This window comes from Mustela putorius, unplaced genomic scaffold (genome assembly GCF_011764305.1).
Source record: "Mustela putorius furo isolate JIRA1106 unplaced genomic scaffold, ASM1176430v1.1 tig00003869_pilon_pilon_pilon, whole genome shotgun sequence".
NCBI lineage: Eukaryota > Metazoa > Chordata > Mammalia > Carnivora > Mustelidae > Mustela > Mustela putorius.
Genome location: NW_025422021.1, coordinates 20,727,528 through 20,750,053, shown reverse-complemented (window position 1 = coordinate 20,750,053; position 22,526 = coordinate 20,727,528). Strand labels below are relative to the sequence as shown.

At 35.0% G+C, this 22,526-nt stretch overlaps 1 protein-coding gene across 1 annotated transcript in view; it reads right to left on the bottom strand.

Moving 5' to 3' along the window:
* Positions 1 to 4,301: 4,301 nt before the first annotated feature.
* The window catches only part of PLA2R1 (phospholipase A2 receptor 1), a 113,536-nt gene continuing 95,311 nt past the window's right edge, over positions 4,302 to 22,526 (bottom strand). The window contains exons 22-30 of the mRNA XM_004743922.3: positions 22,104 to 22,234; positions 21,606 to 21,753; positions 17,909 to 18,147; positions 16,200 to 16,368; positions 14,638 to 14,778; positions 14,003 to 14,119; positions 12,484 to 12,660; positions 10,153 to 10,185; positions 4,302 to 10,031 (exon numbers count right to left, since the gene is read on the bottom strand). Of these exons, the coding sequence (XP_004743979.1) occupies positions 9,817 to 10,031; positions 10,153 to 10,185; positions 12,484 to 12,660; positions 14,003 to 14,119; positions 14,638 to 14,778; positions 16,200 to 16,368; positions 17,909 to 18,147; positions 21,606 to 21,753; positions 22,104 to 22,234 (1,370 nt within the window). The 3' untranslated portion in view covers positions 4,302 to 9,816. The remainder of the gene's footprint in view (positions 10,032 to 10,152; positions 10,186 to 12,483; positions 12,661 to 14,002; positions 14,120 to 14,637; positions 14,779 to 16,199; positions 16,369 to 17,908; positions 18,148 to 21,605; positions 21,754 to 22,103; positions 22,235 to 22,526) is intronic.

The following is a 22,526-nucleotide window of genomic DNA, read 5'->3' as shown; positions in this document are numbered from 1 at the left end:
CAGGCTCCCTGCCGAGCAGAGAGCCCGATACAGGCAGGGCTCGATCCCAGGACCCTGATATCATGACCTGAGCCAAAGGCAGAGGCCTAACCCACTGAGTCACCCAGGCGCCCCTTGTTTTTGTTTTGAATCTCTCTCTGTTTCTTAAATTCCACACATGAGTGAAATCATATGGTATTTGTCTTTCTCTGACTGACTTATTTCAGTTCGATTGTACTCTCTAGATCTATCCATGTTGTTGCAAATGCAAGATTTCATTCCTTTTTATGGCTCAGTAATATTCCTCTGTGTGTGTGTGTGTGTGTGTGTGTGTGTACCACATCTTCTTTATCTATTCTTCAATTGATGGGTATTTCCATAATTTGGCTATTGTAAATAATACTGCAATAAACATAGCAATGCATATATCTTTCCAAACATCCTCATTCTTGAACAGATTTCTCATAGTCTCCCCAGAACTGCATTTTGAATCAAGAACTCCAAAGTCCTTGGTGACAGCAATGTAATGTTTCCTTTTAAGTCCTTGCTCCTGCCTACCTTTTTAGTGAGTATTTCCTGGTTCTTCCTTCTGACTCTAGGTCTTACACTCCCCTCAAACTCTCACTCTCCCCTCAAAATCAGTGGGCAGGAGTCCCACTGATTCCTATGTATCTGAGTTGGGTTTCCAGCTCCTACCGGCTCTCCTCTCTAAGCAGGTAAAAGTAAATTTTAAATAACCTCCTTGAGACATGACCTCATAAATTGGGTCTTAAGAAGTTCAAGTTAATTCACAAAATGCCATGTGGAAACAATAATAAAGTTACAATTTTAGGGTTAGGGGAGGGGCAAGAGAAAATATCCTTTAATATAAGTCCTTTAGTAGCATACCATATTAAATTCAAAGTATATTTATTTGAAGAATGCCTAGGAAAATATATAATGCTTGAATTTAATGTAAATGAGACTCTTCATGGGAGGAACTGAAAAGGACACTTAATATTCATTTTTAAAATCAATTTCCATTATTAAATAGAAGCTGAAACAAATTGAAAATTGCATGGATCAGGATTTTTATTTTTTTTTGCAAAAAAGTGGTATGGCTACTTATAATTACAAGAAATGGATGACAATATTTTAAATGAGTTAACTTTGGCCCACCATGCTCACTTCATGGTGTGAAGAAAACACACTTGAGTGATTTTTTTCCCCTTAATTTGTTCTAAATTACAGTAAAGTGCTCTGCAAGAAGCAAGTGCTTGTGTTAATTAACTCTGAGTAAAGAAGGTCACTAGTATACATGGGACTCATTTTGTGGTTTTAGTTATGGATTTTCTTCCGCAATTACAATTCTTTATTAAGCATTATAAGCACATGTAGATTTGCAATTTTTAATCTAGCATTTCAGATTTAGGCAAATTTGTTGATTTTTCTTTTTGAAATTTAAAATGTAACAGCAATAATGGAATTAACTTAAATGAAACATATGGTTCAATGTATTTATAAGTATACCTGAAATATTGGCCATTTACGTAGACCTGAATATTACAGCTGAAAATTTTTCCTTTTTGTATTTTTAAAAGTTTTAATTCCAGTGTAGTTAACATACACTATTATATTCGTTTCAGGTATACAATATAATGATTGAGCAATTCTAACCAGTTACTCAGGACTCTTCAGTATATGTGTACTCTTAATCCCATTCACCTTTTCACCCATCCCCCACCTACCTCCCCTCTGGCAATCATTAATTCTCTATAATTAAGCATCTGGTTTTTGATTTGTTTCTTTTTTCTTCGTTTTGTTTCTTAAATTCCACATGAGTGAAATCATGTAGTATTTGTTTTTCTCTGACTGATTTATTTCACTTAATGTAATATTCTCTAGATCCATCCATGTTGTTGCAAATTGCAAGATGTTATTCTTTTTTATGGCTGAGTAATATTCCAGTGTGCATATATACCACATTTTAATGCATTCATCTATTCCTGGATACTTAGGCTGTTTCCCTAGTTTAATTATTGTAAATAATATTGCAATAAACATAGGGGTTATAGCTGATTTTTAAAGAATTTTTTTTATAAACATATAATGTCTTTTTAGCCCCAGGGGTACAGGCCTGTGTATTACTAGGTTTACACACTTCACAGCACTCACCATAGCACATACCCTCCCCAGTGTCCATAACCCCACCATCCTCTCCCTACCCCCCTCCCTCTAGTTGAATTTTTTTTGACCACATGCACTATTGTACTTCAAGTTTTACAACATAAAAAATGAACGAATCTGAGTTTTCAGTCAATTTATATTGAATTGTAAAATCAGATATAAAATTTGAAATGCTATAAATTCTTGTAAATAATCCAAGATACCCTAAGTTTTGTCAGGCTTTTGAGAACCATAAACCACTAAGTCAATATTTCTAAAATATACTTTACTTTTAAATGTTTATTTCTCATATTCAATTATAAAAGCTTTAGTTTTTTTTTAGTGTAAGCCATGATTTTTATGCCTACAAATTATAAGAAAGCCATAGTATATGTTAGTTATTTTGTTTATGTAACACATGCTATGTAGATTTTTAAATTAAAATTGTTTATAGAATTTAATATTTGAATGCTGTGGTATGATCAGCACTGCATACTTACTTGCCTCCTCCAATCCACTGCTGTAATAACTTGGAATCACTATAAACAAGTTGGCTGTAAATGGATTTAGCCACAACATAAAGGTAGTATTGACCATTTTTGTGACTTTTTTCTGAGGATTCCAAAGTTAACTACACGATAATTTGGGTCCACCTTTTCTTCATTTTTAGTCCCAAACTGAAAGCTTTTTTCCAACCTCAAAAAGATAGCAAAGAAAGCTATTTTATCTAAAATTTTCTATTTAGTAGGCATCATTCTCCATGTTAAGCCTCCTTCTCTGACAGAATTAGTGTCCTTTTATTTTTTTCTGATTCTGTTCCTCCTGTTATTATTTGTATCACATTGTATTGCACTTATTATTTACATATTCCTCTACCCTTGAGACCCTGTGAGAACAGACACAATTTTATTCAGATTTCTAGCACCAGAGACTAGGATTCTCCCAGGGCCATAGTAGGCTCTCAATAAACGTTTATTGATCAGAACTGCTTACCAATATGTTGAAGTACTGCCCGTATATAAAATAGTGCTTACTAAGACATATCCATGTATGTTGGATTGCCCGTTTTAGGTTTTTAATTTTTTAGATCAGGGTCAGCAAACTTTTCGACTAAAGGGCTGGATGTTAAGTGTCATCGACTTTATGGGCCATTCAGTCTGGGTCACGACCACTGAGGTCTGCTGTTGCATCCTGGAAGTGGTCAGACATGGTGTGAAAATGAAGGAGAATGGCTGTGTTCTGATAACTTTGTTTACAAAAACAGGCAGCAGCCTGGGGTTAGCCTTGCCTATCTCTGCCCTCAATCACTGTTTTGAGGGGCGGAGGAAGAGGGAATGGAAATGCCAGTCATGTATTGTAAATAATCACTATAGTCCAAGTGTCTTATAAATGTTGGCAATGAGTATTATGATAGACATAACATTTTTGAAATATCCATCATTATGACAAAGCCATGAGGTGTCGTGGATAAGCAGGAGTAAGAGAATGAGAAATCCTGACAAGACCTGGGTCAGGAAAGAGTGTAGAGAAAAAAGAGCAAAAAGCAGGTAAATGTGGCTGACGGCAAGATGTATGTCAGTGCAAAACCTTTGGTAGGAGGGCTGTTAGGCAGGTTGAAGAAAAGATGAATTCTGCTTGTTTTTCATTTGGGTCAGGAGAGAAGAAACATCAAACAGCAGCGGTCCTCAAATGTTTGTGTTTGCATCGTTCCTTTTATGACGTAGGGGCTTTGGAAGTGGTCAGTTATTTTGTAGAAGTTCCTCAATTTAGATTTGTATGGTATTTTCTTTTATTAAATTAATATTATGCCTTATTGAAGAGGATACCAAAGAAGTCATGTGCCCTTTTGAGGGCATCATACTAGGAAGTACATGATGCTGGTATGGCCAATTACTACTCATATTAGCTTTGATCACTTGAATAAAGCAGTTTCTTTACTGTAAAGGTAGTACTTTCCTATTATAATTAGTTACTGTCTTGGGGTGATACTTTAAGGCTATGCAAATTTCCTGTTTCTCCTCAAACGGTCACCCACTAATTTTAGCACCCACTGGTAAATCTTGCCTATATAAATTATTACTGTTGTGTTTGCCTAATGGTGACTTTTGTTTCTCTCATTTCTTTTACACTTATTAATTGTAATTCTTCTGTAGAAAAGAACTGCTGCTTCTCCTCAGTTTATTTATTCATTCATTCAGTTTATTTTTTATCAATATGGACTTATACATATTTATTCTTATACATATAGTTATACATATTATTGGGTTATAATCCAATACCATCAATATTTTTTTGCTCAAATTGTTCAAATGTTGGCCATTGGGAACTCCATATTGTTAGTTTCTGTGTTCTGTGGACATGACCTCAACTTTTGGGGATCAATTGACTTTCTGGGACCACAAGATAATCCACTTTTATCCTGCATTTTTCCTGCCCCAGACCTGGAATCAGCCACTTCTCCAGGGAGCCCTAGTTCCTTTGATTGGAGATACCTTAACAACTTGAATTCCATCATAATCTACTTAAAAATAGAAATACACACAAACTCCTGGCAGTCAGAGATTTTGCATTGTTTTTTTCCTTAGTCTTTCTTGTATTTCCATTCCAATCTACCCACAGAATTTTATACCAATGTAATATACTTATAATCTTGAAAATATTTTATTCATCACCTTGTCATGTTAACCTATAGTAAAAAATATGAATATAAATTAAAATTATTTTTAAAATTCTCTGTGAACATAGGCTTTAAGTATTATACATTTTCTTCTATATTGAGCTGTCACTTCAATTTTTATTAGTACAGAGTTGATCAGAACAACATAAATAATAGTCTATATCAGACTAAAATGTTATAATGTATCTCTTAATGAAATGGATGTATCACAGATAAAATTAATTAATATTAATTTAAAATTGCTATAATGAGTCAGGATTTAACATGATTTCTATTATTATTATACTCAACTGTACATGCCAAGAAACTCTGGTAGAGATTGCTGGTGCTTGTTGTAGTTGGTTATCTTCTCTTTCCTGAGCACACTGAAAGACATCTCAGACTTTCTGCAGTTAGGTTGGACCATGTGACTAGTCTGGCCAATGATATGTGAGTGGAAGTGCCACTTAAAGATGCAGAAACTTAAGAGTTCTCTACTCCTTTTTTGTGCCATAGTATCACTGAAAACCCCATATTCCTGAGGTAGGGACATGCAGCCTAGATCTAGGAGTTATTGTTTGGATGTGAACTCCCCTGAAGAACCAATAGAACCACAGCAGGCTTTGCATGGCCAAAAAAATTAATTTTTGAGTTTTGTTTTGAACCATTAACATTAGGGGGCTTATTTGTTTCTATAGCATGCCCTAACCTATCCTGACTAATGTAAAATCTTTCTTCATATAAATAAGTAGATGGGAATGAAAGTGTTGTTTTAGCAATGTATTTTCATTACTTGAATTATTTTCTCATTTGTGTCCAAAGCCACAGTGATTCTACATTAAAAATCACTTTTCATCATCTGACAACTGATAATTTGATTATGTCCTTCTTGAGTTTTGCTTAAAGCAAAGAACTGGAAACAGTCAAGTTGCAAAAGGATTTGTTACCCAGTCATTAAAATGATTTACTTTGTCAGTTTCCTAGAAGTAAAATTAATAGACTTTACTAAGACTTTTCAAATGACTATTAATTATGCCCGTTACTCTTTCACTCATAGGCACCTCTTGTTTTATCTGATATAAAAAGTAATGTTGGGAAAAGTGATATATTGTTATAGTTTTGTCAATACCATTTTGCTATTAAAATGTCTTTATCTTAATAACTGCTTTAATCATGACACTGGAGTTGCCAGTTTAGTTTATTCAGGTAATGAAAAACATTCATCATAAAACTTAATAGGTAAGGCCAATCATCATTGTCAAATCCCCAAGCCAAATAAGACAAGTAAATGATCAGAAAAAAATCTGATTCGGGTTTTCAATTCAATGAGCATGTTAATACTCACCTTCACTTAGAAATCTTCTAAGACAGAGCACAGATCTTTGCCTTAAACTTTTCATTAGGATAAGGTAAGGTGTCAGGTTCTTATCAATATCTACACTTCCTTTGCTTTCACCAGAAATTTCTCCAGAAATACCTTCTCTGACAATAGTTAGGGGCTGCACAAGATAGTCTTAAACAAAGAGTAGTAGTTATCATTTCTCTTGTTCCAATGTATAATGCATATTAACTTAGAATATCCTAACATGGAATATCTCATTCATCACTTCATCCTTCATCAAAAAATGTTTGAACACAGGGAAAGACATGAGGCTCAACACTGGTTTTAGAATTCTTTTACTAAAAGAAGCTTCATTGACATCATGACTTTGAATTTTTTTCCATTTGTTTGATGCCATGGAGAATTTCCCCAAGATCATACCAAGATTTGGAGTGAAAGCCATGGGTTTTTGTTTTTGTTTTTATTTTTGTTTTAAGGTAGAGATAGACATTTGTACAAGAGAGGTGGAAAAGAAGAACCAGCATGACACTATGATCTCACATGTGTTCCCATGCAAGTTAGTTCTAAGGAAGAATATATATGAAGGTTGAAGAGTCTGGAAACTGAGCTCCTTAAAAAATATCCATGCCCTTGGAAATCTTTATGTACCTTCAGGGTATGCGTCCTTAGTATGGAGACTGTTAACTTAAACAATGTATTTCAATAGTCCCTGAAAGCTACATACTTAATCAAAGATAGGTCCCAAGTTAGCTTCTGTCAGGTAGAAGTAGGAGGTCCATTGGAGGACCCCAAGGCCTTCTAAGTTGGAGGCCCTCCTATATAGGAGATGCTTGGACCCATGAATGCAAAGTCCTACTGCAAACCCACTGTCTAGATATAAACCTTTGCTGTGTTTAGCCACTGAGATTTTGGGATTGTTTGCTACAGCACTTGGCCTTCCCTAATAGAGTAGCTGATGATGCTAGATAGGTCTCACTACTGTAGAGGTGAAGTGGCCTTGTATAACTGAGTGTCCAGGTAGATAATTGAATGGGAGTCACAGCCAGTATATTGGGGGTAGGGCAGTGACAGGGAGAGCCAGAAAGGAGCCAAATCAAAGAGAATAGACTACAGGTTGCCCCAACTACAGGCTTCATATCTGATGCCAGTAAAGTTTCTAGGAGTGGGGCCAGAGAGCTATCCTCAGTGGACACAGATAACACACATTTATGGTGGCTTATCACCTTCTCTTCCCCAGTATTACAACACAAGTTCTCATATATCCAACACCATTTTGAGGAGGAATAGGAAACTCCAAAAATCTGTTTATCTAAAGAGACCACCTATTCCATCCTTGAGAGGAAGTGGAACTTTCAACTGAAGAAGCATTTAAACTGAAAGAAGACTGTTAGAATTGGAAAAGTGCAAGATATCTTTAATTGAAAAATCCAAGATTTCCCATTACCCAGAGTCATGGATAATTACTGATTTTTTTTTTTTTTTGGAGATGGGCACATTAATTATGTGTGGATGAGTTTGTGACCCTGATACTTTTTTGCTTTTTATGCTATAGTTATGAAATCTAGTTCAGATTAAAAATAGATGTGCAAAAGGTTTTTTAAAGTGCACATCTATAAATAAAACATAATATTTCAGTACTTTCTATTTCTGAAATTTCAGTAATGGGAAGGAGTGCATGATCCTGTCCATGGGGACAGATTCCCCAGAGATGTAGCTCAATACTAAATAGCAAAGTACAGAGCATTGACAAACAGAGCAGTTTCTTTCTGCAAAACCACTTCATTAAAGACATACTTTGTCAAACTGTTATGTGTGACTCTTCCACTTCAATATACGTTGACTAGGAGGATAATTGATTAGCAGTTTTTACCAAGACCACTGAAAAGAATAGAACTTTAATTTCACTTGACAGATTGTTAAATTGGGCTTTTATGTCACCTGGTTAGTTCAAGCCAATTATTCTCATGAATTATAAATATATAACTGCTACATAATATAATATCTTTTAAAACATGAAGTCTCAAAACTTCAAAAAAAAACTATGGAAATAAATTGTCCTAGTTTGTGAGCTACACACCAGGAGCAAAGAGCTGCATTGGAAGCTTTTTGGAAGCTTTTGGAAGCTGTATTAACTGTTTCAGGCCACGAAGACTCCCTTCTTAGGGTATGCTCATCAAATTCTGTTTCTAATGGTGATGGCTTTTCACTTAGAGATTCACTCATACTTTCTCCCAGAGCTCCACCTTGTGACTAGTGACCACTAGTTTCAAGGCAGCTGGGTGTAATAATTAAAAATGCACACTCTGGGGAGGTCTTGAGATTTTCCCAGTTCCTCTCTATCACAAGACCTTACTTAATTTTCATAACCACATGGTATTTTCCACTTATGAATTTACTGGATTTCTTTCACTTTTCTCTCATCTGGAAATAAGTGACATAAAAACAAGTTCTCATTAATTTGCTCACCCCAATACATACATCCAATTTCTAGAATGGCACTTGGTTCTTAATAGAAATGCAAATGAACATTTAGGTAATGAGTAAACTTTAAACTTTTGATTATGAAGTCACTTTTCCATGATGAGAAATTCGTGAAGGAAAGTCAAATCTGTTATATTTCATTTATGGACAGTGTCATGCTATTGATCATTATTTATCAACTGCTCTGACTAGTCCAACGCAAACAGAGATGGTTCTTAAGAACCATAGTTTACTAAATAGAATACTTTCACATAAATTTGTTTATATAGCAAAGGTAGCTAGATTATAATTGGAGGGTCATGTATTTAGTACTTCTCAATATGTTTTCTAGTGCGGTTCTAGTGGTACTGGATTTCACATTTTCATTTTTTCCCCTTTAGATTTAAATTATATTTTATATCTTTCAGTTGTTAGGAGAGTTATGGATTACTTTATACCTTTGGTTTTAATAAAGACCATGAGTCTTAATGATAGTGAAATTTTAATAAATTCTTTAAAGCTTATCTATATTTTAAAATATCAAACACAGTCATCATTTATTAATTGAAGGTTTTAGGCCACATTATTTAGTTGCTTATGCAAGTGTGTTGCTAACCAAGATCTTTCCTATTTAAAGACAGGTCATTTTTCTTCTTTAGTTTGAGAAGTCAGAAATAATAAAAACAAATATCACCCTAAATATTAGGTTAGAGCCCAGAATATGTGAGTTTTAAGTTTAGAAATTAGTTTTCTGAACCCTGATGTTAAAATAACTGATTTAAAAAACAAACAAGAAACCTCTCAGATGACTTTAACTTTTCATCTTATATATAAGCATAGTGTTTTATAATTTGTTTCATTTCCTCTCTTTTTTAATGGAATGAGTGTGAGTAAATGTCAGAATAGATAAGATTAGTTTGAAAATTCTTTTAAAATTTCAGTAGAAATATAGTAATACAAAACTTATTATTCACATTGGTTTGAGAGTCTTCAATAGGGAGTTACTTTTAATAGTTCCTGTTTTCTGACTAGTAACCATTGTATAATTTCCCCATTTTAAGAATAGATCACAGTTTGGGGAAATGAATAAATCAACACCCATCTGATTTGTTTAAGAATAATTAAAATAGTGACACAGTTCAAATTATAGTGGCCTCTGGTCTGTAAAGGAAAATGCGGGGGAGACTCCTGTCTTTACTTATCATTAGGGCTGTGGCATTCTCTGAATTCATTGTTATTGGTCAGTCTTCTCAAGATCACAAATGAGAATATTTTCTTCCAAATGTACTGTGCTGAAGTTGGTTGTAGGGTAGTAAGGATTCCCAAACTGTGCAAGTCTCCTGAAGACACCTCTATTGTGCTTGTATATGCAGAAGGAAAGTGTGGAAAGTGCCAGAATCACTATCAGTGTGAGTGCTACTGCAAGAGGTACAATACTGTGACTTGGTCCTGAGACAAGGTGAAAAAAGGAAAAGTTCAATAACAATGAGTTAAGATAGATACTGTCTCATAGTTACTTTCTATATTATTTCTAGGAGAAATCAAAATGTTCTGTACTGTTCAAACCTACCTTTTCCTGAATGCTCCTTTACTGCATGAATATCTAAAACAAAAACAAAAGAAAAAAAACTGAGATGAAAATTTTCTTTTAATTCAGCAAAATTATGTTATTATTTATAGCAGGGCTTAGCAAACTATGGCTCATGTATCAGATCTGGTGCTTGTTTTTATAAATAATGTTTTGTTGGAACTCAGCCACACTCATCCATTTATGTGTTGTCTGTGGCTGCTTTCATGCTACAATAGCAGCATGACAGAGACTATATGGCCCCCAAAACCTGAAATATTTACTGTCTGGCCCTTTACAAGAAAATTTTGCTGATCCCTGATTTATTGTAATCATTATTATTGCTCACAAACACATACCCTGCTTTTTTTTTTTTTAAGCTGAAAAATTTCCATCCAGTCTCAGCACTGTGCTGCAATAAAAATATGAATAAAATATAGTCCCTGCATGCAAGGAACTAAGTTTTGTTAAGATCTGAGATGGAGTTTGTCCAGCAATGATATTCTCTTAGCCCCATGCAAGGATTTTAAAATCATCACATTCTCACCTTTGCTATCTCAAGAATCTCAGGAAATGAATAATAGCTCCTCCACTTAAAAAATTGGAGGTTGCCTGTTTGAGGACTTTCTACTGTAGAAAAGTGTCTCTTTCAAGTAGACTCTATCTATAAATTTGAGCTCTGCTATTTCTAATCTAGGTAAAGATCCAGAGAAATATGTAGAGAATAACTCAGAAGAAGATCAGTGGGGTTGTGAGTGGAGGAGCGCCTAGGTGCAGTTCTTCTGCCCATTCACTCTCACAGACTTGAAACATTGTCACCAACAGCAAAACCATAATACTGCACACTTTTTCATAATACAATTGAAAACATATATTATGTGTCTGTGTGAAGATACTTTTTAAAGAAAGGCTGTAAAAGAGTTTTTATTCTCTGGATGCAGGCAGTGGGCAGATACAGAAGGCTGTAGAGTCAGAATATTTGGAAAATGATCCTTGATGTAGCCCCAGTGCTTTTCTCATCTGTAAAAAGGGAGTATTATATCTCTTCCAGAGCCTTAGGAAGTTGCTGTGAGGGATGAAACAGGTGTCCTCTATATTATAGGAAGATTTACAGCCCTGTGCAGACATGAGGTATTTCTGATTTGGTTTTAAAATTAAATGCTATTGATCACTTGGGCACACTAGTTATTAGGCTCAGTCATGTTTTCCACACAGAATTGCTATCTAGGCTACTGGGGCTTGAATGCTCGTGCCAATACCTACCAGTTTTTTTCTCCTTCATTCAGCCCCAGTGTCTAATTAGATCACAGAAACCTGACGATTTTTCCTTCCTCGTGTTCCTAGTTCTATTGCTCAAATTACAACCGCCTCCCTTTACATCTGGATGAGTGTGATTCCACTGCATGTGTCTACAGAGCACATAGGGGTTCTGTGTCTTCTTCCCCATCAAGTTCATCTTTTGAGACTCATGCTCTCTGTGAATGGATCCTACATTACTGCCCAGTTTTATTCCCATCACCACCCAATGTGAGCCCTTGACTCTATCTATGCTCATTCTTAACTGCTGCCTCCAGTCATACTGGGATTTTGTCAAATATGCCTTCCCTTTTCTATTCTCTTTATCTCTTGGGATTCTAAAACCTTATCTCTTCTCGGAAACCTTCACCAGCAGCCGGGACCACACCAATTCCTCCTTCTCTGCAATAGGAGTATCTAGAAACGTGATTATTATTAAAAAACACATTTCTACTATTAATCATCATTGTTAACATCCTATCTTAGAAATCTCTGTATTGTTTGCAACTGACTAGAATTTTCTGGCTTAGATTTCTAAAATTATTATTTCTTTTTATCACCGCAAACTATGTAGCTCAAGACAAAGTTAAAATATGACTTTTGTCATATAGTATGGCTAGCAACAGAGAATCACAACTACTTACCTACAACAGGAATACCTAAGCCTAGATTATTTTTTCTGGGACCGAAGATTAATCTTAAAATTTCCGAGTACCGGTTGCCAGAATAAGGGATGTTGGTTAACACTGCTAGTTCCATTTTTTTTTTTTGAGGTTAAACTGCTTTTTTTGCCCATTAACAGCAAGGGTGACACTGGAAAGTCATTGTCTTTATAATGATTTTTTTTTCCTTCGTATTAGAGAAACAAGGAGCTGAAATGCCCTCTGACTTGTTTGATGTTGAACAAGATGATAATGTTAGACTCTATCTGAATACTCCCTGAACACTTGGATATTCAAAGCTTTAAACGCTATAGAGGTGGGTCAACATTAGTCAGGGTAGAATCAAAATGAAGAATTACCCTCTGGCTTTACCCACCTGCTTCCATTTTGCATATAAATCCTTTTTTTTCTTGACATGGGGATAACTGCCATACTCCTTCAGCGATCCTTAGGGCAATGCACAGATGGGGTTTGACATGATCCATCTCTGGTTTCCGAATGCCCCAGTTTGACTGATCTGTGGGAGTTCCATCAAACCACTTTATGGTTTCATCTGTGGAAAAATTGTTGACTTACTATGAATTATATGTACAATGATCAAATATACTAAGACTGGAGTGAGCCATAAAAAGCTGCTCCTCAGTTAATGAGATTGTCTCTTTATCTGACGCATGCAACTCTTAGGTACAGTCATGAACTCAATGTCACAAGGCAGGTATTAGTAAAGTTGCCTTATGAACAGCTTTCTATTTATTTTAGATATATTGTTCTAATTTAGTTCATTTAGAATATCATCTTTCTAAATGTAACAGTTTGATTTTAAAATATTCCCTATCATTATAACCAATTTAAAGAAATTTTCAGTCCTAACTCCTATATCATTGCAAAATAGCTCACTTTCTAAAATAATTTTACAGTGAATTTCTTTAAAAAGCAAGCCACTGGGGTACTGAAGGATGGGGGCAATGAGTCCATCCATGTGTAAGCAATAATGGGGGTGCATTGTCTGAAAGGATTTAAAACCAACAATAGGGGCGCCTGGGTGGCTCAGTGGGTTAAAGCCTCTGCCTTCGGCTCAGGTCATGATCTCAGGGTCCTGGGATCAAGCCCCACATCAGGCTCTCTGCTCAGTGGGAAGCCTGCTTCCTCCTCTCTCTCTCTGCTTGCCTCTCTGCCTACTTGTGATCTCTGTCTGTCAAATAAATAAATAAATAAATCTTTAAAAAAAAAAACCAACAATAAAAGGAACTAAAAGTTGGTCATCTTTTTATTATCACAATGGACTAGAAATTCTAAACAATGTCTGTGGTTGAAACACTCCTCCTTATCAGAGTGGACCCACCCTCCCCCTTGGTATACCACTGTAATAAGTTCTCCATACCAATTAAGATAATTTTCTTTACAAATACTTTAAACAACCATCAATTACATAGAGAGAAGAAGGTCATGCTCTCATTTGATCACAAACCCTGGTTTTTATGAGAATCAAGTAATTCTAATGGCACAATTTATCCCTGAAACACTTCTATAACTCTGTTGTGCTTTTATAACATTGAGGAATAATCTGGGTATTTTTCAAATAAATAGGGTTTTATTGTCTCTGACCAAGTCTGTGAACACAAGTTTCCATCCAAGAATCTTCATGATGTGAAGGTAAGTGTAAGATAAACTTATTGTTTGCTTGTTTTCATTTTTAGTATTCTGGGATTATTTCAAAAGACCCAAGGGTATATAGCAAAGGGTTGGCAATATTGTCTTTGGAAGAAATAGCTTTAGGATTCATGTTATTGTTTCCAAGAGGAGCTTTCTAGTTTCCAGTTGCCATTTTCATCAACCTTGACCACCCACCATGTATTTATTTATGCCCTCTCCTTTTCTCTACCAAAATCACTTACTATCACCATCAAACTGAGCATTCAACCAAACCATCTGGACAGAAGAACCAAAAGCAAAAAGCTCTTCTAGGAGAAATGAATTTTCATCCTCATCCTTGATTGTTAAAAGATTAGACCCTACAAAAGAGATAAGCAATATATAAGCAAGCATTTGTGTTTATGTGTAATACTGTTAAAAATACAGTTAAAAAATGTCTCCTATATCATAATTTGTAAAGTTCAGTCTTTGCAGAGTGAAAATTTCTGTTGTAAATAAGTGATTTTTGATTAGAAATTTAAAAGTTATGCCACATTTATTAAAAGACACAAGGTTGTACATAAGAGTCAAAGCATAGAATGTTAATTTTAGGAAACTTTAAAAATTTATAATTCAAATGCATTCAAAGGGAACATTTTCTTGGGAAAGTGTAGTATTCTGAAACATCATCTTAGGTTTTAAAATTCTGTCCTGGACATTGAATTTCGTAAATAAACCATCCCCAAACAAGCAAATTCAATAGTATTTATTTTTTCAATTTTTTTTTTGGTTGTTCCTAAAGTCACTAAAGAGTCAGACAAATGAAGAAAACCACATTGTTTACTGAAATGTCAAGAAGGAATACATTGAAAGCATTTTACCATCACAAAAGAATTACCTTCCTTTTTGCAAAATTCATGAGCAGCCTCAAAACTCATACTGTTTAGGACTGTAGAAAAACTGTAGCAATTACTTTTGAATTTTATCCAGGGAATAGATGTTTCTGAGCACAACTCTGGGTGTCCAAATGGTTTTGTTTCTATGAACAAAAATCAGTTATGATTTTAGGGTGGTGATTGGATTCATTTATTAAGATAACCATTGCATTAAATTCTATGACAGACTAAGATAAATATGTGTAATGAGATTTTCATGATAATACTCAGAAAGAGTGGGTTTAATATAAATGATTATAAAAGCAAGACTGGTTGTTAGCATTTCTGGCAGAAATAATCGTTACCTACACATAACAGGGTATATGAATGCATAATTTCTTAGCCTTACTTTGGGTGCAGCATGGGTGAGGGTGGCTGTCTTTTGTGTTTATAATTGGTATCCTAAAGGATATCCTAAAGTTGGAAAAACTGGGGGATGTGATTCATAGAAATACTGGAAACTGAATGAAGTCAGTAAGAGGCACTTCCAAATGTACAAAATATGTTCTGTGCAGTGCTGAATATTATAGATTTAGCAAATCATTACCTGCCAATCAACCTATGAGGGAAAATAATGCATTCAGGAAAATAACGCATTCAGGAAAATAACATAGCATAACAAAACATCATACATAACTAAGGGAAAATTCAGGTGGACGTTGCTTTAGTGGTCAAGCATGAGAGTCAAATCCATGCTGAAATCCTAATTGCGCATGACTGTTGGCATGTTACCTATCCTCCTCACACTTTGGTTTCTTTATCTATAAAGAGAGAGCTAACAACAACATCTTTCTTACATGAGAAATTTATTAAAAATTTTTTTCTTCTAAGTAATCTCTACCCCCAACATGGGACTCACACTCCTGACCCTGAGATTAAGAGTTGCATGCTCTACTAACTCATCCAACCAGTGTGTCCCTACACAAGCAGTTTAAATGAGCTAGTGCCCGACACTTCTTAAGTACTCAATAAATGCAAGACTAATGAAAAGGGAAGGATAACTTTTATGGTGTTTTAGAAGCAGAGTTACCTTTTCCTTCATCCATGCTCTTAATGCAGGTTTCCAGCCTGATTTCTCATCTCTCCTTACAGGTACCCTTCACGCAGGCATATCACAATACCAGCTTTGCTTTATACATGTCCAATCCTTTCTTCCTTCCATGTCTTTGCCCAAACTTTCCTGTTCAGAATGCTTCTCCATGTCCCATCATTGTCTGACTACCACCCATCTATTCTTCAAGGCCAGTCCCCATAGTAATGTCATTCAAGAAGTCTTTCTATTTATTCTCAAGTGGGTAAGATGTGTTCTCTCTCCTGCTAACCCCCACAACACTTGCTACCTCTTTTCCATCATTTGGTAGCCCTGCCTGGTATAATAGTTATGTGTCTGAACATCAACTAATAGACCAGACAGAGGCTTCTTGAGGGCAGATACTTCTTACTCATAGCTCCTGCTTAGCACAGTGCCTTGCACACAGTAGGTTCCCAGTATGTCTTTTGTTGAGCTGAATAGAATTGAACCTACCAGTAGGTACATGACAAATTGCTCCTTGAAGAAATGACTCACAGGCTGTGCTACTCCAGCGCCCATTGGTGTCAGCAAAAACACAGTCACCCAAGATGGCTGACTCATCATCTTTCCAAAAAGTGAAGGAAGATTTGGATCCATCAGACCAGTCAAAATTAAGACCATTCTGTGGAGGGAAATGGAGCCATCATTTTTTTGCTAGGACTGCTGGTGGCTTTGCCCACTGCTGTTTGAGCAGCCCTTACTTCAAACATATATTTATATTTCCACATCTAGACTTCTTTTTCAGGGGGTCTAGGACAGCTTGTGAATATGGCCTGACAAAAAGAAATAAAATTATCTGTCATAACAATATTGTTTTTGGCTTTGGGAATCCTTGGTTTCCTACCACAATAACTTTCCAGTAAGCAATCAGAGTGAAGTTGATCAATATCTTGTTGTTGACACCAACACAAATTACAGGTTGATCAAAGATGCACACATGAAATTGAAAACATAAGTGCCTAAAAGAACTTGGCTAAATATTTTATCCATTTGGTGTGGGGAAAATCTTTTCAAGTCCAATACAAAATCCAGAGACCATAATGCAAAAGTGACTAAATGAAGTTAAAACATTCTATTATGCAAAAATACAATAAACAACTGTAAAATACCATTCTCTTGCCTATCCCCATGGCAAGGATTAAAATTTTGACAACACCCAGTATTGATAAGGATATGAAAAAATGACATCATAGTTGTTGGCATGTAAGTCAATACAAACTTTTGGTGGGCAATATGGCACTATCTCTTAAAATTTAAAATGTGCTTAGCAATTTCACTTCTAGAAATTTATCCAACTTGCACAAAAATGTTTGTATTATTGTAGTTGTGAAAAACTGCAAAAAAATCCCAAATTTCTATTCAGGGGAGAATAATACGGTATATCCTTATGTAGTGCTATCCCAAAGAATGTGTTAGATTTTTATGTGCTCGCGTGGAAAGCTGTATCAGGTATATTAAACAAAAAGCAAGTTTAAGGACAGAACATGTAGTATGACCTCATTTTTACTTAAAAAACGATATAGATACTCATTCCTTTTATATATATGTGTGCATATGTAGAAAATTTCTAAATTATGCATAAGAAACTGTTTACAAGTGATTCTCTTTGTGGAGTAGAACCAGAGGTTGGGATAGAATAGATAGATTTTACTTTTCACTACTTTGAGCACATAATACTTTTACTTAAAAAAAGAAAAAACTAAAAATGTCTTCCTTTCCAAAATACATCCCTAGAGGGAGAGAAAACCTACATGTTAAATTCCAAGGGGGTACTGAATTAATTAATAATCACATTTCTAGGCAGGAAGCATGATCCATTTTTCTTGGGGATTTCTTAAATGCAACAGATTACTCAAATGCAGGTACTTGAGTTTAAGATGTGTTCCATTGCCCACATGAGGCAGGATCCCCAGATGCTCAGAAATTTTCAGAGAACCTTTGAAGGGCATTCATTCCCAGAAATTAGGCAAGTGGATGTAAACTCTTAAAAAGGTGTATACCTATAATTTGTAGTCATGGGTTCTTCATAAAGTTGGCCAGTAGTTATTCTATAAACCGATTACTTAAATGTTACATTTACTGTAGTTTCTGGGAATTTTTTTGGAAAAAAAAATATGAAACTTACTTATGCAGGGAGGTTCCAAGGAATTTAAGATACCTACATCTGCAGTGAATAGTCCAATCCAATGGGCATGTCCTATCCTGTTGAGGATAACAGTGAGGAAGGACTGGTGATACTGATCTGTAATGCTGGCCAATTCTGCTCCATGCATTAGGCAGGTTTTTATTGCTGTATACCAAGTTATATTTGCATTAATTATTTTATAAGTTCTGTTCCCATATTCCAAGATATTGGGGACTGGATACATATCAGATGTATTTACACTGTGTCCAGAGGTATCTAGAACAAGAACAACAGAAGTCATTTTTAGCATCTGGTTGAAAAAGTGGGGAGGCAAAGCTTAGTTTGGATCCCTGTCATAATGGCCCATTTTGTGATTAATATCAGAGTTTTCCGTCCCAGAGCTATTTCAAAATGAGGATAATACCTGAAAGCATAGGTGATGCTTAAGAATGAGAACAGTTAGGAAATTTAATGCATAAGTGGCTTTAAAAATATACACATATAGTTAACCATTTCTAGATCTCCTATTTTTTTATTGTCGCTTTTTAAACTGACCACTTTTTGATGGAAATGATCTCCTTAGGCAGGTTTTATCCCACTGCCTACACCCAGCCTAACATACTGCTCTGGCAGAACTTAATACTTATTAAGAGAATACTGACATATATTATGTCATCATATACAATGTTGCAAACATAATTTTACAAGTATATATTATCAAATACCACCATTTATTAAATTTGAGATTGCATGATTGTTATCATTGTTATCATTGTTATCATGTTTAATGTTTACATGTATAAATTCTAAAAATAAGTTTAAAAATTACATTAATAAACACTTAAAATATACACAGTTCCATAAAGACTTACTATTAATATATCACCTGTCAGAGTCAAGATTTACAAATTAGAAGGCAAGGTTTCCCCAGACGTGATCAGTAATGCTTTCTTTTTCATGAGTGACAGATTAGGTGACAGTGAAGCCTGTGTTTTTACATGCAAGGTATTTCCTCTTTAATATGTGGACTTGTCTTTTTGTTCTATACTATATTATGTACAAGGATAGGCTAGTTTTAGAAAATCCTAAACAGAAAAACAAGGTAAGGGTTTCTGAACTGCTGATCCAAGGTGGCTGAGATATTTCCCAGCTGGTTTTATTACATTTGGGGTTGAAAAAGAGCATGATGAGGTGTGGATAGGATGGAAGACCTGAAAATCAATGCTAGTCCTGACTACACAGGGCTAAGTGACCTTGGGAAGAAATGTCATCCCTCTGAATCTCAAATTTCTGTTTGTAAGAGATGAATAAGTCCTTCCTTAGAGGGGTGTGGATAGAATTCAGAGATAACCATACAGGGCACTTATTGGAACTCAGTATTTGGAGTATAGTACCTGGAACACAACAGGTGCTCAGTAAATGTTGATTCTTTATGCCAAGTAAAAATGGCAAAATGGGAATTTGACTTTTACCTGAAAATGTGACCTCAACATAATAGTAGTACGTTTTATGAAACCAAAGTGAAATTAACCTATTTGCCAACCAAATTGTGGAGTACACGTTTATACCTGGTTATTCTTTACTAGAGGTCTGTTTGCCAGCCTATGTACCAAGTCTAAAATTATTATCTTTTTTTAACCCAGTATAGTATAGGGATGTGCTGGGTGTCTCAGTTGGTTAACTGGCTGCCTTCAGCTTAGGTCATGATCTCAGGGTCCTGGAATCGAGTCCCACACTGGGATCCTTGCTCAGCGAGGAGTCTGCTTCTTCCTCTGCCTGCCGGACCCCTGCTTGTGCTCTCTCTCTCTCTCTGACAAATAAATAAAATCTTAAAAAATAAAAATGTTTAAAAACCCAGTATAATACCATAGAGATTTTTAAAAATGATAATAATTAGTAAGATTAAGGTAACTGAAGTTTTTCATATATGTGGCCTAAATACCAATTCAACTGTTTCCCCCATTATGTCTCTGTATTTTCACACATATAAAATGCTCTCATTGTAATTGATTTCATCAAACTTTAAGACATAGTGATTTTAAGCAACATAATTTTGCCATCCATTGACCTAAAAAAGAAATATCTATTGGAAACCAAGTCCCAGATTGGGGCTCTTGACTTTGTCCTTTTCTCCCTGTTATATGGACATATTTATCTTTCAGGCAGTTAGACTTTAGGCTATAAGTCCAATGTAAGCACATGTTTATATGGCAAATAAAGAAGCAGAGCAGAATTTGGGCATTTATTGTAGGCTACAAAAATTTGTGTAGTTAAATAATATTTTAAAATAATAATAGACACAACTGTCATTTGTTAGTATGCTGGCAACTTGTTAAGCATTATATATATATATATATATATATGGAGAGAGAGAGAGAGAGAAAGACTGTGAGACAGTAATTATCCCACTAGACAGATGTGGAAATCAAGTTCAGAGACAATAAGAAACTTCACTGACAGCTATGTACTGAGGTGGGGAAGGAGGGGTGTGAGCTCCAATGCCTATGCTCTCAACCACAGCTACTTTATACTATATTCAAAAGAACATATACATTGTTAGTCCCAAAAATATCAGAGAGAGAAAGTGGTCAGAGTTTAAAGAAGTGGAAAATTTAAAGTAGAGATCAACATCAAGGTCATAGAATAGAATCATTGTCTTTAACTGAGAGACCTTGGATATGTTATTCAGTTTTTCTAAGCCTCAACTTTCTCATCTATAAAATGGGGAGACTTTTATCTACTTTTTTGCCTTAATGCTTCTGAAGCCAAGGCACAGTGGCAGGTATATCATAAGTGTGTGAGTGCATGATATTTCTTTCCCTACAAGACTCGACTCTTCTCATAATATTCTTGCTATAACTGACTGGGTATCTTCTTTCAGTTCCTGACTATTACTATGTTTAAGTGATAACTGTGAATTAGGAAATGGGGCTTCCTGCAATTGCCTATCTGGGGATGATACTTAGTGCATTAAAGAGTTCACATGCATGTAACACTAAGAGATATAATTAATATTCCAAGTAAGTATATATACAACAGGCTGCCCAGAGTTCCACCCAGCTCCTGCCACAAACTATGGTCTTCTAGAGTAGCATGGTACAGGGAAGCCTTGCACTATGTGAAAGCATGAGATACGAGCTATTGTTGTTGTTCTAGCTAATTTAATTTTTATTACTAAGGTCACTTATAGTGCATCCGCCTTGATCATCAACCCTCTGACTATGTGTAATAGTATGGTATTTGTATTTCATGCCAAAATTCACTGGGGGTTCTGATCATTGGCTCTAGAAACATGTTACATGCCATATTTAGCCACATCTTTAGCCTAACATTTTAGGTCAATGGATGGCAATTTAGCCACCAGCATTTTTAGGTTTCCAAGAAAGCAGGAAATATTTGTTTATTTCACTGATTTTTTTCCCAACATCTTCTTAATGTCTTTTTCATTACCCGAATATACTCATAAACCCAGAACAAAACAGTAAAGCCTTTTAATATGGCCAATATGGATGTATAAATGTGGTCATCTCTCAAGTGGTCTCTGTAGTCTTTAGAACCCCACTAAAGGGTCCTGGGGTAGTGGCGATTAAATGAGTAATTATATGTAAAACTCAAAAAGTAAGTGCCTGGCACTGTTAGCTATGAAAATGACAGTTATATACGATGTAAAACAAATATAGAAGAGAAGAGTGGGGCATAGAGATGAAAGGAATAAAAAAGCAACTATTTCTTACCCTGCATTTTTTCACAAACAAACCCATGACCTTCTTTTCCACAGTCTTCAAAATACCATTTTCCAGTGAAATGAAAATTAGGATTACTTGATAGCAAGGCACAGAGAGGAATATGTTTTTGAACTTCAGTGGTGTTATGACTTGGAATCTTTAAAAAGATACATATGTTCTCAAAAAATGGTAACATAAAGCATTATAACATTGGCATTTTTAATAAGGACAGTTTAAAAAATTCAAACACTATTATTGCTTTATTTGCATTTAGCAAACTTGGTCATAGATCACTTCATAACCTACAAAATAAATAATTATTGTGATAGTAATTACATTAATGGAACACATGAAAATGACATGTAATTGCATTATTAAAATTAATATATTGATAACAGCATATAAAAATTTATGCCTATAAAGTGTAGGAAGTAAAAGAACACTTTAGTAAGTATCAAATAGGATCTCTTGCTAAATAATTTCTAAAAAATAAATCTGGAAACTTACATTTATTACATCAAATGGAGACCAGTTAGAGTATGTCACAGGCTTTCCATTTACCCATTTTTCATAATTATCATTTTGTAACCCTATCCACATATTAGTGGTCTGGCCAAAAAGATTCATAGTAATGAAAGCTGAAAAATATGAATACATTATCAAATTTAATACTATATAAACCATTTGGGTAATCATTGAATTCTGTTTATAGCTGTGATTTTAAATGACAGCAAAACTTAATTACCAATCAAATGTAGGAATTTGTTACTTTGTTCTTATTAAGGTAATACAGTCTCTTTCACATGTGTTTCAGTTTAAATTGACACACATTAGCTGGCAAAACCTGGGATTTCATCATATCATTAACAACACTATTTCCAGTGTTCATTCAGTGCCTTTCTAAACAAAAGAGGATTTATCTACTATACT